This window comes from Ornithorhynchus anatinus, chromosome 5, assembly GCF_004115215.2.
Source record: "Ornithorhynchus anatinus isolate Pmale09 chromosome 5, mOrnAna1.pri.v4, whole genome shotgun sequence".
Lineage (NCBI taxonomy): Eukaryota > Metazoa > Chordata > Mammalia > Monotremata > Ornithorhynchidae > Ornithorhynchus > Ornithorhynchus anatinus.
The window spans coordinates 29928066-29946815 of NC_041732.1; the positions used below are offsets into that span (position 1 = coordinate 29928066).

The window sequence follows — 18750 nt, forward strand, 5'->3', positions numbered from 1 at the left end:
CAGAGCACTGTTCTAAGCACTTGGGAAAGTAGAATATAACAGAGTTGGTATGCTTATTCATACTTTCATTTCCAGTCTTCTTTAGACAGTACTCTTTTCCATCTTTCCTCAATATGCCAATGTGTTTCTTTTGCTTTTATGTCTGGACAGGTTATTTTATATAATCACCTCAACCATTACAGAATTCTTCTTTCTAGAGTGAACAGGTAACTTAATGAAACTCCCTAAAATTCATGATCTTGAGCTATGTACTTACAAAATTGGTATTTCAAGGTTTTCATAATGAGAATGAATGCCTGGTGGCTATGATTGATGAGTTGATGAGTTGGTTTGGAATCTTTAAAGGATTCTAAGCTATAATACAGCAACATAAAACACATGCATCAAAATTACTGCCCACATACTGGAAAAGATAAACAGGGTGATGAATGTAAGTATATTACTATTCAAATGTTCTGAATAAAAACTTTTCACCATGGTTAGAAAACCACTCTCTGCACACCAAGGGTCCATATACAGTATGAGGCAGTACATTTAGCTTGTTGATTTGTTAATCTAGTACTAGTACAGTCCTCTGCATGCAGTAGGTGCTCAGTAAATACCAATGATTGACTAAACTATAAACACTCAGACCCATCCTCAGCATTATGGCTTAGAAGTGTTGTAAATGATTCTCTTGGTCCATTGTGAGAGAGGCAGGGCTCTCCTCTTGCAACTGTTGCAATCAAACCAGAAGTACTTAGCAAAGCAGTGCAAGAAAACACTGTGCAGACATTGGTTTTAAATGCCAGTGGTTTAAAAAAAAAGTAGCATCTGAACTATTAATAGAAAATTTATAGGAGAGATGGATCAGTCTGATCTTACAGCAGCATAACCTCCCAGGGTAATTTCTGAATCCCAAAGAAGTCATCAAAGATTGTATTACATGACTGAGAGGACGTCATACTGGCTCAGAGCTGATTCAATTTTCTGTTTTCCTTTATCAAATTAAATGGCGCTTATACTAATTATATGCTTTGGTAGGTTTGAATAATTCTCAAAGAGATGCAGAAAGGAAGCAGGGAAATAATATCCTCTTGCTTTTCAGCCATTTTGGGTCAACGCTCATGAAATTGTACTGCCTATATTGTACTTGTTCCCTTTGCCAAAGAATCGTTTCAACTGCCTCCCTTCCCGAGCTTTAGCCATGATAACATGCGGCTGCCCAGAGGACTCACAGAGACTAACGATGATCAGAGCTGAAAGCTGCAGGGAGAAGGTGGGGTTCGGGGAGGAGAAATCTGCATCCTATCCTACTGAAACATTCTGTCTTCTACTGATTTGAATACAGACCTACCTGAAAGCTAGTTCATCATACCCAGCCAGTCATGGGACCTGTGTGTAACCTCTCACATGCCCCCAAAAATCTGCCTTCAGAAAGCTTTTGGGATTTCTAAAACTCATATGGGACACTGGGATTGTCAAAATCTATTTAGTAGTCTGGCCACAGCAGGGCAGTATTTACAGGCATTTTTTCAATGGGACTGTTTTTCCATAGCAGGACCAGGATTTGCCAAAAAATACAATATGTTATACTTTACTGACTTTGCTTCTCAGGATCTTCCCTGTTTTGAAGTGGTCTGTATTATACCAAGTCCTCTGGAATCTAAAGTTACAGTTTAAGTCTATCTCACATATGCATTATCCATTTCTCTGGAAACAAGAGTGAAAGAGCTCCTTTGAGGTCAAGTGATTAACTTTAGAAGATATGGGATTCTTGGTTCATTCAGTTAAACTACAAAATAGAAGCAGCATGGCATACAGAAACAACATGGCATGGTGGATAGAGCATGGACCTGGGAGTCAGGTCGTCATGGGTTCTAATCCTGAGTCTGCACTTGTATACTGTGTCACCTTGGGCAAGTCACTCCACTTCTCAGTGCCTCAGTTACCTCATCTGTAAAATGGGGATTGAGACTGTGAGCCCAACATGGGGCAGGGACTGTGAGCCACACATGGGACAGAGGCTGTGCCCTACTGGATTTGCTTGTATCCACCCCAGTGGTTAGTACAGTGCCTGGCACATAGTAAGTGTTTAACAAATACCATTATTATTATTATTCTTATTATTCTAGGATTCTGTGGCTGAACCAAACATTTATCAGTGAGATGATGCCAATTCCAAAAATTTCATAGCTGCTTCACAACTGATTGACCTGTTATCAGGACAATTAAATTTCAATTGGGGAATGATTCTTTAGCTTTCCTACAATTTTCTATAGACCGTAAGCTTGTTGTGGGCAGGAGGTATGTCAGTTATATTGTACTCTCCCAAGTGCTTAGTATACTGCTCTGCACAGTGAATTATATACAACTGATTGATTGACTGATTCTATATACTGTCTATAGCCAACTCTCAATTTTCAAGGAGCAGTGTGGCCTTGTGGAAAAAGCATGGGCCTGGGAGTCACAGGATCTGAGTTCTAATCATAGCTCTGCCACTTGCCTGCTGTGACCTTGGACAATTCACTTAACTTCTCTCTGCCTCAGTTTTCTCATCTGTAAAATGGGGAATACCTGTTCTCCCTTCTACTTAGTCCATGTGGGTCAGGGACTGTATCTAACCTGATTAACTCGTATCTACCCCAGGGCTTGGAATGGTGGTTGACACATAGTAAGCTAATAACAATGCAAAGATTATTATTACTGTCAAATATTATGATTATAAAATATTAAAATTAAAATTTTATTATAGTATAAAAGGAAACAGGGCATACCAGATACCTGAATAATTTTAAACTTTTGCTCAAATACTTTACCAAACCTTGTAAGAAATTATTCAAGCTCCACCTTCTTTCCCACCCCACCAGTTTAATACTCAAAAGTCTGTGAACAAGACACAGAAGGAAGTAAAGTAGGGATCAGGACAACCAGTTCCTGAATAACTGAGAATAGACTATTTTTGCTGTTACCTCAATGAGGAAATATTTTAGTGTCATCAGTCGAAGCATCAGGGAGAGGAAGGATCCTGAATGTATCTAGATGTAGGATGGGTAGGGGCAATAAAATAATCTCCATTCATCTTCTAGCAGTTGTACCCTACCCTGAACAAGAGTATAAACTAGAATGATAACCTTCAAAATAATCACTTCCAGCTCTGGTAGGAATTGGAAAAATGACTAAGAAGTGAAAGATGCCCATCACCAAGACCCAGAGATTCCCAATCTCCCTGGAACCAGATGTCCCATGAAATAGAGGGCACCTTAGAAGCCAATGTCATATTGATGAGTAAGGAATATTTTGCTCTTAATAATTTACTACCTTCACTCATTTATGGGTAGAGATTATAGTTTTTACAGAGTCAGAGAATCTCCCATTTTGGCCTCTCCTTAGTACCACTCTCCCAGCAACCATGGGATATCAGGTTTGAAGAAAATTATTAGTTTCACTGTGAAGCCATAGAGAAACTTATAAACCTCTTGCTATTGCTTCAGTAGAACACAGCATTTTGTTAAAAGGAGCATTACTAGTTAGATATTTTTCTTTTACAGAAAAAAAGAGTCCAAATCTTCTCAGAACAATTTATGTGACTACAGATACAACTGCCAATTCTCTGGGGGTGATCGCCCTCATAGCCTTTGGAGCTACAGACCCCTTGCCTCCTATCCCAAGCTTCTGATGAGTTCTGAGAGTTTCCAATCAGAGCTTGAAAAGACCAAAATGGTATCTTCCTAAACTAACTTCTCATCTTCCCTAGAATACTATCCCCACACAAGTCCTATGCCCACACTCGGAGAACAGTATAGCCTAGAGGAAAGAGCACAGTCTGGGAGCAAGGAACGTTGGGGTCTTCCACTTGCCTACTGTGTGACCAACGGCAAGTCACTTAAATTCTCTTTGCCTCAGTTTTCTCACATGTAAAAAGGGGATTCAATATCTGCTCTCCCTCCTATTTGGACCGTGAGTCACCTGTGAGACAGGACCTGTGTCTTACCTGATTATCTTGTACCTAACCCAGGGCTTAGTACAGTGCTTGGCCCATAGAAAGCACTCAATTATTAAAATTAAGTTTGCACCTATCACTATTGCGAGGCCACTCCACAGAAATTACTTTGGGGATTCCGTATTTCTCCGTGAATTCACTTACAGAGTGAACTATTGAGAGAATTCAGGTTTCTAGAAATAAGGATAAATAATGTGGGGTTTTCAGCTTCAGCAGCCACTGGAAGAAAATTTCCATTGATTCTGAGGCAAGTGCAGTTGCAACAAGAGAAGCAACATGGCCTAGTGGACAGAGCACAGGCCTAGGAGTCAGATGGTCATGTCTGCTGTGTGACCTTGGGCCAGTCACTTAACTTTTCTGGGCCTCAGTTACCTAATCTGTAAAATGGGATTGAGACTGATGAGTCCACATGGGACGAGGACTACGTCCAACCCAAATAGTTTGTATCCACCCCAGTGCTTAGTACAGTGCCTGGCACATAGTAACTGCTTAGCAAATACTATTATTATTATTATATAACTAAGGCAAATCAACAATCATGTACAAATTCTTAAGATTCATATGCACCTAGATGTAAATCATGTGGGAGCTCTCTACCTTTGGAAGGAAATTCCTGTCCTTGGCTGAAACCTCCAGAGTATATTGTAATGAAAACAGGAAGGCAAAATATATTCTTAGTTCTGTAGATTAAAGTGAGGGGCTGAGTTTTTCAGAAGACTCAATTCTGGGGCTGTTTTTAGTAAGCAAGTTACTGCTCATATTAGACTTTTTTCAGTACTTATTTAGCACTATTTACTATTACATACTGGAGAGTGAGAGAAAAATTATCCAAGAAGTATAAGGAATATGATTTATTATATATAATTTTTATATATGTTGTTTCTTGGATAAAATCTATGAATACATCTATAAATCATTTACTATAAATTGTTTACTTATATTAATGTCTGTCTCGCCCCATTGACTGTGAGCTTGTTGTTGGCATAGAATGTGTCTACCAACTCTGTTGTATTGTACTCTCCCAAACACTTAGTACAGTGCTCTGCTCACAGTAAGCACTCAATAAATATTACTGATGATAAGGCCCTTGTCATCAAGAAGCTAAGTTAGCCAAAGAGAAGAACTGACTAAGAGAATCTCAGCCCTGTTTCTGAGTTTAGCCTAGGCAGATGGAGCTGATGGGATTCTCTGGAGTCTAAGCCAAATGGATGACTCTGGTTAGTTATAGTGCTAGCTACTTTTTTTGGCACACTTTCTCTGTTAGATGAAGGTCTCTGATGGCAGGAACTGTCTTTTACCTCTATGTACTCACCCAAGCACTTAGTACAATGTTCGGTCCATACTCAATAAATACTGTTGATTTCCTAAACAACAAACATAGGGCTTCCCTGCATATAGAAGACACTGAATAAACTTGGCTAATGGGGATAATGATGGGTAAAATTTAGGAGATAATTAGCCATAAATATAACCTGAAATGCTCTCTAAACTCTTAAAGACTTTTTGATTTAAATGCCCAACTCTAAATTTTGGAGAAGTGAAAAGAAGAATGATATAGATGATTAAAAGTGAATTTACCTATCCAAGCGGGTTGCTCTTGCTTTAAAAACAGGGATATAATGAATAGTAAAAGGCTCTAAAGCTTTTCAATGGCTTCATATGTGATTGGGTCTCCCCACCAAATCCATTCAGAAAATAAGTACAAAGAGAGAACCAACACCAAAGATTTCTAATCCATGAAGAGCACACAGCATTCAAACATCTTACATGAGAAACACTTGGGAATTGCCTTTGCCTTTGCCATCACACAGGTGGACACCTTCTTACAAACATTATTGGTGACTGAGAAACAGAAATGTGTTGTCATGTTTTAGTGGCAAAATAATTGGATTTGACGGAAGGGCTTACATCTCACAGGGCCTCAGTAATACATAGGTGATTCTTTCAGCAGGACAAAATTGATTTCTCATTTTTTTCAGGGGAAGATCGCAGGGAGATCACAGATGCTCACAATTACAAATCAAACCAATTGTTCAATGAGATTACAATTCAAAACAGAAAGAGGTCATTGTCTATTTCCCTACCTTTTCATTTGCCACCTAGGGACAAGTTTGCAATTGTAATGAACAGCATATTTTTTGGGTGTCCTCTAATTTATCAACTCACTAACTGCCCATGTCTCTCTGCTAATGGGACAACCCTCACAGATCTCAGCTTATCAAAAAATTAACTGCTTCTCTTCAAAAATACATGTGTTATTCACATAGGTCTCTAATTGGGCAAAGTCACTGAGTGAGCTAATGCAGCTAAAACAAAAGCCACGTTCTTTCAAGGCTTCTGCTGGACCTTGGCCATTTATCGTTTGTTGGTACTCTCACTTTGATGCATGACATTGCTCATGGCTGTCATCCCTTATTGGATAAAGAGACTTTTTTTGTAGCCTAGTGGGATAGAGAAGCAGCATCACCTAGTGGATAGGGCATGGGCCTGGGAGTCAGAGGACCTGGGTTCTAATCCTGGCTCTATCACTTGTCTGCTATGTGACCTTGGGCAAGTCACTTAATTTCTCTGTGCCTCAGTTACCTCATCTCTACAGTGGGGATTAAGACTGGGAGCCCCATGTGGGACAGGGACTCTGTCCAACCTGACAAATCTTGTATCTCCCCAGCACTTATTACAGTGCCTGGCCCATAGAAAGTGCTTAACAAATCCATAAAAAAAATTCTTCCAGCTGAGGTGGCCAATTCAGAGATGAAAAATCATGTCTAAGAGCAGCCCACAGCAGGGACTGTGTCCAACCCAATTTGCTTGTATCCACTCCAGATTTTAGTACAGTGCCTGTCATATGGTAATCACTTAACAAATACCATAATTAATACTCTGAGACTGCATATGGGACATATCAGTTGGTCCCCATTAAGGTTCCAGTGCACTGGTTCACAAAGGGGCTAAGTTACCTTCTCCATCTAGAAAGATTTCATGGCCATCCACTAAAATAATCCAGTAAAAATAAGCTAACTATGCCAGTTATGATTCCAAATGAATTCTTAATTTCATCTGCTGCAGAAATAACACATTTATTTTTGCCATCATGCTAACTAAGCTAAAGCCAGGAGAAAACTTCTGTTACTGGGCATCCCTGGCAGTGTTTCTTGAACATAATTTTCCAATATAAAAACTCATTTTTGGCTGGGTTCAGATTTGCATGATGCATATTCAATGTTAAGCACCAGCCTAAGGCTCACAAGAATTGTACAGAATAGACAAGTGCAACATTTTTGAAGACTTGTCTCCAACCTGAGCTGGATGACTTCAGGATAGTGTCTAAGATGCTGGAAGTAGGACAAGACTGGGAGAATTGGGCTCTTGGCACCCCCTCCAAAATATTTATACCTAGGGTAGGTTGAGGAAACACCCATTTTAGGAGGACTGAGTATATAAGTAAATTCTCCTCTCAGCTGCTTAAAGAATTGGACAGTGATATAGCATCACTAATATACAGATGGAGTCCTTGAAATTTTTTCAACATGTTAGCTTTATTTCATACAGACATGGTCACAGTTAAAAAGAAACATGTGAAAATGTTCTGGAGCATGTGGCTTTTAATTGGGGTTTCACCACTGTATGAAAATACTATCATACTTGAAATAAATTTGGAAAAGGAATCAATCACTTTTCACTCTAGAGTAAAATAACTGGATTAAAATAACTATTTTCAGCATAGTCTTAGCCCATTAATGGAGGTGTGCTATTAAACCGGAAAAAAATAGCTTTGAGATCAAATAAATACGCCATGCCTAAGAGTTTAAGGGGTAGGCAATTGTGAGTCTTCTCCTTTTGTAAGCAAACTTTTCCCTACCAACTATTTAGAGTAAATGCCTTTCCTCTGCCTTTCAGAAACCACAGGACTGATGCCCTGGGACACCTATTAGGACTCATCACTTGACTAAATAAAACTTTCAGGAAAGACATCAAACAAATTGGCTTTCAGAAAGGAGGCACTGTTACTGCAAACATGTAAGTCATCTAGCCAGCAGCTAAGAGAACTTGAAAAATTCCCCCAAGGGTTTTCAAATTTCGACTCACCCATCCCCTTGGTATGGTTGAAATCGCCTTTCACCACTTTGCAGGTTTTGCCATCTCCATTACAGATTCCACAGCGATCTTCTTTGGCAGCCGAACCAATGATCCCATCACAGCCAATTTTCTAAACAACCAAAAGAGTCCATTATTTTGTTTGGGATACTCTGGCTCTTGAAGAAAAGGAATATCCAGACTATAGAGAGCTTGGTTAGGAAATGAAGTTGGTGGATTAATGGGGTGATTCAATGTGATGGAGGCTTGACCTTGATGAGGCATTTGGATCAGTTTAAATCCAATGCGGCTTTCATGTCTGGGATCTCATATTTCCCACAAGTTCACATCACAAGTTGTCCAGACATTGGATGGATTCATCAGTATACCCAAAGTATAATGGAAAATAACGTTTTGAAACTCTAAAGCAACTTTCCTCTGTGGAGTTCAAAGTTCTTGCTATTCATTACCTAGGACATGCTCACAGCACCCTTGTGAACCAATCAGTGCTATTTATTGAGGTTTTCTTCAGTGTGAAGCACTGTACGGCTGTAGGGAATTTCAAATCAAGCCAAAGACATAGTTCCTGCCCTCAAAAGCTTTCAATCTAATAAGGGGGAGGAGACACGCTAAAATAATGACACACACAACCCAAACACCTAAACATATTGTACTATTGTACACATGCTGAGGTGAAATTGGAGACACAGCAGGAAGGGAGGTTTCCTTTCTTGTCAAGGGTCATAAGGCAGCAAGGAAATTGGGAATAGAAGCCAGACTTTCTCAGACTCTTTCCACTCCACCTCCCTGCCTCTGGTTGCTCTGTTTAAAATTTTCAAGGTGGCTGGTTCAAAAGGTGCCCCATTCAAAGCCATATTATGTGGAGAAGCAGCATAGCCTAGTGGCAAAAGCACGGGCTTGGGAGTCAGAGGTCATGGGTTCTAATCCCGGCCCCACCATGTCTGGTGTGTGACCATGGGCAAGCCACTTTACTTCTCTGTGCCTCCATTACCTCATCTGTAAAAATGGGGATTAAAACTGTGAGCCCCAGGTGGGACAACCTGATTACCTTGTATCTACCCCAGCGCTTAGTACAGTGTTTGGCACATCGTAAGCACTTAACAAATACCATAATTATTAATTTTGAATATATATATATATACATCCATATATCTATACTTATGTACATATGTATATAATCAACACCATTGGCAACACATTTCCATTAAAATTAGTCTGTTCATAATAAGCCAGTTTTAGAGCCCCAAAAACTGGGCCAAAGTTTACACTGTATAAAAAGGGTGAAGCAAAAATTCCTTTGTTTCTGGGCACACTTGGCCTGCAATGTCAGACTATTAACATTCTATAGCATAAATGGATAGGATGCATTATCTAGTATAGCAGAATTGTTCCTTGGTTAGGCGCCCCCTCATGTAAAATTGCAGAGAGGTTGGAGGAGCTGAAGGGGCAGGATCAGGGTAGGAGGAGCCATGGGTGCTGTGGGAGAATCAGCCAGTCAGATGAGTTGGGGAGGGTGGAATGCAGCCACAAAAAATAAAATCAAAACCAATTCTGCTAGGCAGTAAACGTTATACAGATTCATTTCCAAACAAATACAGTGTAATAGATTTAAAAACAAATGACAGTAAACTTAAGTTGTGATGAAACCCCAGGGATTAGTCAAATCTATTTGTCATTTTGAAAGTTCTTAATACTGAATTCCCAACAGAAAAGATCAGAATAAACCCAACAACAAAGATGCTTTGGAGGCAAAATAAAATGTCAAACCATGTCAAACTCATTTAGAATCACATCACATAAAAGCAATTTGTGTCCACTTCTCTCAAGCTTTCCTAGTACCCTCAGGGGGTCCTTGGATTGTGAGCCCCCTAAGGGAAAAGAGTCTTTGTCTCATTCCCACCTGTATATTCTCTCCCATCACTTAGTATGGTGCTTTGCATATTCATTCATTGGATCATATTTATTGAGCGCTTACTGTGTGCAGAGTACTGTACTAAATGCTTGGGAGAGAACAATACAACAATAAACAGACACATTCCCTGACCACAATGAGCTTATTGTCTGCGGTTTGGGGGGAACAGACATTAATATTCAATAAATAAATTACAGATATGTACATAAATGCTGTGGAGCCTGGAGAGGGATGGGGAAGAACAAAGGGAGCAAGTCAGGGCACCGCAGAAGGGAGTGGGAGAAAAGGAAAGGTCAGGGTGCCACAGAAGGGAGTGGGAGAAGAGGAAAGGGGCGACTTAGTCAGGGAAGGCCTCCTGGAGGAGATGTTCCATGGGGAGGTGGCAGGGGAGGAACAGTGCATACAGTAAGTACTTAATAAATACTATTACTACTACTTCCTAACCTAGCACTCAAGTAGAAAAGCAAGTCTAGATCCTAAACTAGTTGTTGGCAAGGTACTGGCCTGTTGTTATATTGTACTCTCCCAAGCGCTTAGTACGGTGCTCTGAACACAGTAAGTGCTCAATAAATGTAATTGAATCAATGAATGCAAGTCATGGTTACAGCTCCTAAGTGCCTAACCTGTTGTCCTACAACATAAAAGAAAGTCATAACTCTGAGACTTGCCACCTATGGCATTAAAAAAAAAAGAGCCAATGTGCTGTTTCATTGGTGCCTGGGCAGAATCCAGAACCTGGAACTGGTGTGGACATGTGGGACCCATAAAGCAAAAGTGAATGTAAAGCAAACCTGGAGTTCATTAGGAGAGGCTCCACAACTGTCGGAGGCTTTTATTGAACTCTTTGGGGTACTTTATTTTGAATTGTTTGCAATTCTGACAGTTGTTTTAATGAAGGGCAGAATTGGCTTTTTGGGAAAAAGATTAAGCGATCCTCTTTGTCATTATACTGAGAGTTAACCATAACGTTTATATGTGCATTTTTATAATGTGCATGAAAAGAGCAGTATTTATTCTTTGTATCTGATGTACCACCTACCTGCTGTAATTTTTGGAGGAGGACAACAGCATTGTTTCTCCAAGAGAAATAATTTCCAGTTACTTTCATCACTTCTCATGAGGCTACTTTATAACAAATGTCCCCCTTTTTTTGATCTCTCCTGAATGCCCTCCAATGCCTACATATTCTGCATAAATTGTAGAACACGAACAGTACCCAAACCAAAAGTGGGCCCATTACTTTTTTGTTACCAAATTTACAAACGGATGTCATTTTTTAAACGAATAACTGGATATGGTTCAGCAAGGAGTTGAAATCATCCTAGAAGGGCGTACACTTAAACAGATGACAAGACTATGAGACCATGACAAGTCTTCCAGGAAAAAAAGAAAAAAGGTGTCTGAGAGGAGGCATCATTTGCAGTCTGAAGGTATATTAAGGGAAAGATACGGGACTTACAGATGCTGGGGATCTATTATTGTCAACTGCCAGTGAGGGAAGAATAAAGAATGGTAGAATAAGGAGCCAGTTGGGAGGATGAGATGAGACATTAGGAAAGAAAAGTATAGCTGGCATTGGTCAAAGGACACACTGCCAAGGAAGATTGCAAAATACTGAAAGTGGAGATGTTCCAACTCTGACCAAATGTCCATAAGTTTAGGATGCATTCATAGGGGTGGACTTGAAGGTAATGAAATGTATACTGGTCACTGTCCTTGACACCCAAAAGTTCTTTCAAAAAGAAAAAAGACACCAGATTCCAAAGATTCTGAGTACTCATATTCTGAAATTTTGTCCAAACACACACCACTGGGAACAATTTAGGAGGCTAGAAACATGTAACTGGCCACCCTGTGTATCATCATTTTCATGATACTGTAGTCATTTTCCAGGCCAAGAAGCTATGTTTCCCCTTCCTTTTGGTTTCAGAAGGTCCTAAGTATTTCCTTCTTTCCTGTTTGGAGATATTGCCTCACTGTGGAGTGATGAGGAATACTCCAACACCAGACTTTTATTTTGAATTCTCGATTATTTTGAAATTTTTATTCTGAAATTCTTAAATAGACTCTCTGGGATGTTCCAAGAGTTTGGGATAAGGGGAACTTAATAAAGAAATCCATATAAGTTGCTCAAGGAATTATCTAAAAATAAGATGGTGTGAGAGATGAGAAATATTCAATGGCCAGGGTCCCATCCACGGGATATAGTCAGAACAAGATGATATTTAAGCTGGAACCATTGGAAGTGAAGTTTGGGAGAGGGGAATTTGGGAACTGAAGGAGACTTCATAATAGATTTGCTGGATTGACCGGGGATTGGATCACATACTTTGTGCGGATGAAGCTCTGAACTGCCTCAATCACTCTTAAAGTCAACCAATATTGCCAGATCCTGTCTGGTGGGAATGGTCTGTGGGGGGAGGGAATAAAGAAAGAGGGGTGGGGAGGGGAGAGGAGGAGAGTGTGTGTGCGTGTGTGTGTACACGTCCGCTTGTGTGTGTAATCATAGTAAAGGCCAGACAAAGCACTATCTACTGTGACAAAACATCCCCAACAGGAAACCAAGTCTGGACAGATCAAGGTACAGACTCGTTAGACAGGTCTTTTCTATCACTAATTTCTATAATTCTTGTTCTCTCTTCAGAAAAAAAATGATATGCACTTGCTGGGAGGAAAAGTCAAAACCCAACACTGATTTAGACTTCATCTGAGCCAATAAATCCCATTGCCAAAGTTTAAGTAGTCTCAGCCTCTTGAATTTTTTAGAGAAAGAGCCAAAGGCGGCTCTGCTGCTTGGCAATGCAATAACCTCCTTCAGGGCTGCATGAAGTGCTCTGCTGTTTTACAATACTTCAGCTGCAAGGAGATAGTCATACCTCTTTCAAAGCTTGTAAATTATTTTCAGGCAAATACAACAAGGTACATGCTTGTCAGCATTTTATTTCTCCCAAAAGGATTGATATAATTGGAAGATTTGAACAGAATGGGTCTTGAACACTGATCTGATTAATTTGGTAACCCTTACTCCTTTCTGAAATATGGGCCGTTTGGTTTATTAATCTATTACCTAATTTTTTTTGGCAAATGTCTTTGCACATTGGGGCCAAAATTAGTCTTATATATAGCAGGGATGTATAAGAGTGGGCCTTGTAGACCTTTCTTGTTTAAAGTCTAATTTGACAATTCATGGAAAAGATTCTTCCTTTCTTTTACCTCATTGGGCTTTCATTGCAATTACAGAACAGAGAGCATTTCAATGATTTAGCGTAGATTATATAGTTAATTATAATAATAATAGCTATGGTATTTGTAAAGCACTTACTGTGTGACAGACACTGTACTAAGCACTGGGGTAGGTACAAGGAAATCAGGTTGGATATAGTCTCTGTCCCACATTGGGCTCACAGTCTCCCCATTTTACAGAGGTAACTGAGGCCCAGAGAAGTGAAGTGACTTGCCTAAAGTCACACAGCAGACAAGTAGCAGAGCCAGAATTAGAACTCATGACCTTCTGACTCTTAGGCCTGTGCTCTATACATTATGCCATGAAAGAAGTAGTTATGGGGTACTTTGGAAAAAAGTCAGTGCCAGTAGATTGGAGAGAAAATAAGCAAAGCAGCAGCTGGAGGCGAAGGACAGCAGGAGCTACATGTTTTTTTGACAGTGGAGTATCTCCTAGAGGTTGGGATAACCAGACTGGACATTTTAGGGTATCAACAGGAGGAATTGCTTTTGTTCCTGCTGAGCTGGTGCCACTTTTAGTAATGAGGGAGGGGATTTTGTTCCCATGGCAAAACTGAGAGGTTCCTGGGTTGGAAACTGTAAGAATAGGAGATGGCCCTGTCATGGTCCCTCCAAGAACTGATGCCTTCCAGATGCCATCCAGATACAGGGAGTTGTTTTCTTGAAAAAAAACTCATGTTATGGGAAATTGTGTTATGGTAACCACTGATTCGATGGAAATAAATGGAAAATGAGATACATGGTCTGACAGTAACACCATGATTGACATTTTGCAAACTGCATTTTTTTATATTATTGCTTTAGTTACCAAGCACAAACCTTCACCTCCTTCCCACACATCATTTTACTGTATCAAATCATCTAAAGTTGCAAAGGCACAGAGTTCTGTTCAATAGAATACAGTAAGGCTGAGATGGAGGTTGGAAAGCATGGCAGCATCACTCCGTGATTACTCTGATTCTAATGCATCCACCTCTCGCTTCCGATTTGCATCAAATTGTGGTATGTGTTGTATACCAAACAGGCTTCTGTTGTGAGAATAAAGCGCCATCATTTTTCCATTGGGTAAGGTCTTCCTCAATCTCTTCACTGACCTTCCTGCATCCTGTCTCTCCCCATTCCAGTCCATACTTCACCCTGCTGCCTGGGTCATTTTCTAAAAAAAAATTCAGTCCACATCTCCACTCCTCAAGAATCACCAGGTTCGCCCGTCAACATTTTGTCAGACTGAAAATCCTTACCATTGGCTTTAAAGCACTCAACCAGTTCCCCAGTACTACCTGGCCTAACTGATTTTATTATTATTATTATTATCATTATCATTTTGTGCACTTATGATGTGTCAAACATCATTCTAAGTGCTGCAGTAGATACAAGTTAATCAGGTTGGACACAGTTTCTCTCCCACAGGGGGCTCACAGTATAAGTAGGAGGAAGAGCAGGCATTTGATCCCCTTTGTTTAGTTGAGGAGATTTAGGCAAAGAGAAATTAAGTGCCTTGCCCAAGGACTTATAGCAAGCAATTGGCAATTAGAACCCAGGTCCTCTGATTCTCATGCCTGTGCTTTATCCTCTAGGCCATCTGCAGCTTTCTACAATCCAGCCTACACACTTCACTCCTCTAATGCCAACCCTATTCACTCTAATTTGATCTAGTCTATTTTGCCACCAACCCCCTATCCATATCTCTGGCCTGGAACTCACTCCCTGTTCATATCACAGCTCACCACTCTACCCACTTTCAAAGTCTTATTAAAATCACAACTCCTCCAAGAGACCATTATACTCTCCCAAGCGCTTACTACAGTGCTCTGCCCAGAGCCAGGACTCTATAATTACCATCGATTGATTGATTATTCTAGACTTTGGTGAGCTAGCCTTTTCCAGTACAGTAACCCCAAAAGAAATTGAAGTGATTAACTGTGAACGAGGATGAGTTATCTGATATTATGATAACTGCAGGATGTGTTCAGTGTTTACTATGTGCCAAGAGATTTACTAAGCGTTACAGTACACCCAAGGTATTCAGATCAGACACAGGGTGTCCCATATGGGACTCACAGTCTAAGTGTGAAGGAGGAGGATTTAATCCCCATTTTACAGATGAGGAAACTAAGGCACGGAGAAGTTAAGTACCTTGACCCCAGTAGGCAGGTGGTAGAGTCGAGATTAGAATTCGGATCCTCTGACTCCCCAGCTCATGCTCCCTGCTGATTATCAGCAAGGGCTGGGAAATAGAGGCAGCAAAGAACCAACATAAAATGTTATAAATCCCCAAAATCAGATTGAGTATATAAATAAATAATAGTTTCAATTAGGTCCTCTGATCTTTGACCTCAACAGGCGACAGCGGAGGAGGGTAGGAAAGATCCCAAAACAGCCAGGAGTAGAGAAGTGCGTGGTGAGGAACTGTAGAACCAACTACAGCCCTTCGCATGGTGGGCAGACATGGCAAGATCTGAAAATAGCCATCTAATGTGAGCAACGGTGACCCTGGCAACCACCGAGGAGACTACCTTGCCAACCGTTGGCCTGCTGATCTACAGGGCTTTGACCAAGCACTGGTACTAAACTGCAGGCATTTGAAGCCCAAAATGGTTTCCACACATTAAATTATTGCATGCATTTAGCAGTGTGTTCTAGCCCTTCCTGCCTACTCACTTGCTGTGTCCACCACCCCAGTGGGAATTAAACAACAGGGAGGAGAGTCCAAATGGTACTGTGCAAGCCACTAGCACAATTCCTTCAAGATGCTTTCAGTCTTCAAGTGTTAATGTCGGGATTCATATCTGTGAAGTATTTATTATATACGTAATTTATTTATTTATGTACATTATTGTCTGTCTCGCTCTCTAGACTGTGAACTCATTGTGGGCATGGAATATGTATGTTTGTTGTTCTACTGTACTCCCCCAAACGCTTAGTATAGTGCTTGGCACACAGTAAGCACTCAATAAATATGACTGAATGAATGACTGATTCATTGACTGTCATTTAAGACTGGATGCTCCATTATTTTACTCCTTGGGCAAGATCTCAAAATATACTAATTTTTACACTGGTGAATTATTACATAGATAATTATTATTGTCTGCCTGACCAATGAACAGAGGATATATACTGTAATGATGAACGCTGTGTTCTTATTTCACAAAGTTCACACTGATCTAATATAGTGGAATATTTATGATCCTGGGTAAGTCTGAAAGACTACCTAGCATCCCAGTTCATTCTAACTCCCATTAGGCTTTGGTGAAACAAAGGAATGATTTGCTCCCTGAAATCCCATCATTAGAATCAACGTTTCAATGAAATCAGTAGCAAGGTGTCACACTGATCAGACTCTAACCTGAAGGTAGTAGTGATGGAGATACAACAAATGGCAAGGGAATGCCCACATTTTCTTCTGTGATTATTAACAGGACTTAACTCGGATGATCAATAGATTCAGTTCTCTTGGATGTAAACAACCTAATGTCAGAAATGACCACTTATGCTCATACTGCTTTAATGTTTCCCATATGTGTTCTGAGCTAGTGGTCTCAATGGAGCAAACACAAATATTGATGCAGTATGTGTCATTCTCTGAATTAATCATGTGCAGATCACAACGACTGAGGCAGATCCTTCCACACTGCCAACTTTAATCTGCTGCATCCAATGTCATCAAATATCCTAAGGGATGGAACACACAAAACAGGACTGTCACATGTATAAGCAGATGGAACAAACTGGAAGAAAAGGGTAAAATCCAAACTAATCTGCTGTTAAAGATTTTTATTCCTCCGATGCACAGTCCAGGTACTCAGTAATTGTATTAGCAGTTGCTAGTTAAATGGAGGCTACTAGAAGATGCCATTCAAGTCATTCATCAGGAATGTTCCTGGAAATTCGAAAAGTAATTCTTATATGGATTTGAATTCCAAGAGAAACAGACGACCAAAACCAAACAAACCCAAAACAATAAACTCTAAAAATCTCTCCAAATGATTTTGATGATCTTAGGCAATTTCTAGTCTACAAGCACTATTAAATCTCATTATTCATTTTTGCAGACTTCATAGCATGGCTTGGATCATTTAAGTTCAAGATCTAGACTCCAGGCCACAGTCTGCACTGCTGAGTCAGTCTGAGGCTTGATGAATGGAGTTTGGGAACAAAAAGGGTACTCAACCTGAAGACACTAAGTCCCCAAGAGGATCAGATCCACAGCTAGCCAGGAAAGCTCAGAGGGTTACACTCCTTTTACAACTTGGCTCCTCTGGAAAAATTCAAAAAGTATTTGTATGTGACTAATTTACTGAATTAAGTTCTATCAACCATGATGGTCACAATCCATAACTCCAGGGAAAGAGAAGAGCCTGTGTAAATGTAAGCAAGATTGAAGCAGTGTTGCCCAGTGGAAAGAGCATGGGCCTAGTAGTCAGAAGGACTAGGTTTTAATCCCAGTTCCGCCACTTGACCTTGGGCAAGTCCTTTCACTCTATGCCTCAGTTATGTTATCTGTAAAATGGGGATTAAGACTGTGAGCCCCATGTGGAATAAGGGCTGTGTCCAACCTGATTAGCTTGTATCTATTCCAGCTCACCTGGCCTGGGCAACAGCGATATGGGAGAGAGTCGAGGGCAGAGAGTCAGGTTTGCTGAGTGAAAGGAGGCAATGGTAAATCACTTCCATATTTTCACCAATAAAACTCTACTGATACACTACCAGAACAATTGCTGATGAAGGTGGGACGTTCTGGAGGAGATGTGTCCATGCCATCACTATGGGTTGGAGATGACTCGACATCATAAAACAAGTCATCTTGTCAAGACTCTGACAAAAACAGTGCTGGACACAAAGTAAGCTCTTAACAAATACCACCATCATCATCATCACCAAGATCTGGGCTCTAAATCTGGATGTGCCACCTGTCGGCTGTGTGACCACGGGCAAGTCACTTAACTTCTCTGTGCCTCACTTACTTCATCTGTAAAATGGGGATGAATACTGTAAGCCCTATGTGGATCAGGGACTTTGTCCAACCTGATTAACTTGTTAACGTATATCTACCCCAGCTCTTAATTCAATGGCTGGCACATAGTAAGTGCTTATAAAATACTATAAAAAAAGTTCATTGTCAGATAGACTTAGACTTTGGAACTATCTTTGCCATGAGAACTCAAGAATTTAAATTCAGAGTGCTGCCCTATGAGATAGGCAGAACAACTCTTAGAAGCGCCTGTCCTATTGCCTAGTTAGTGATGTACCCTTTAAATTGTAGTAGGAAGAAGTGCAATGCTTCAGTAACGAAAGTGGAGGTATTTACAAAGTAAGGCAATCATGACCTAGGCAAAGTATTAGATTATTAGGGAAGCAGGTAATCTATAGCCCAGAATGAAAGGTGGACTGAGATGAAAAGGAAACCTAACTGCTTGGGCCAACTGAATCTTGCTGATGCCACTTGGCAAGAATGAGAAGCAGTGTGACTTATTAATAATAATAATAATAATGTTGGTATTTGTTAAGCGCTTCC

The 18750-nt window shown here is 40.3% G+C and overlaps 1 protein-coding gene across 1 annotated transcript in view; it reads right to left on the bottom strand.

The window, feature by feature from the left end:
• Positions 1–18750, bottom strand: part of ADAMTS17 (ADAM metallopeptidase with thrombospondin type 1 motif 17) — a 368163-nt gene that overhangs the window by 116199 nt on the left and 233214 nt on the right. The window contains exon 15 of the mRNA XM_029066734.2: positions 8069–8189. Within this exon, the coding sequence (XP_028922567.1) occupies positions 8069–8189 (121 nt within the window). The remainder of the gene's footprint in view (positions 1–8068; positions 8190–18750) is intronic.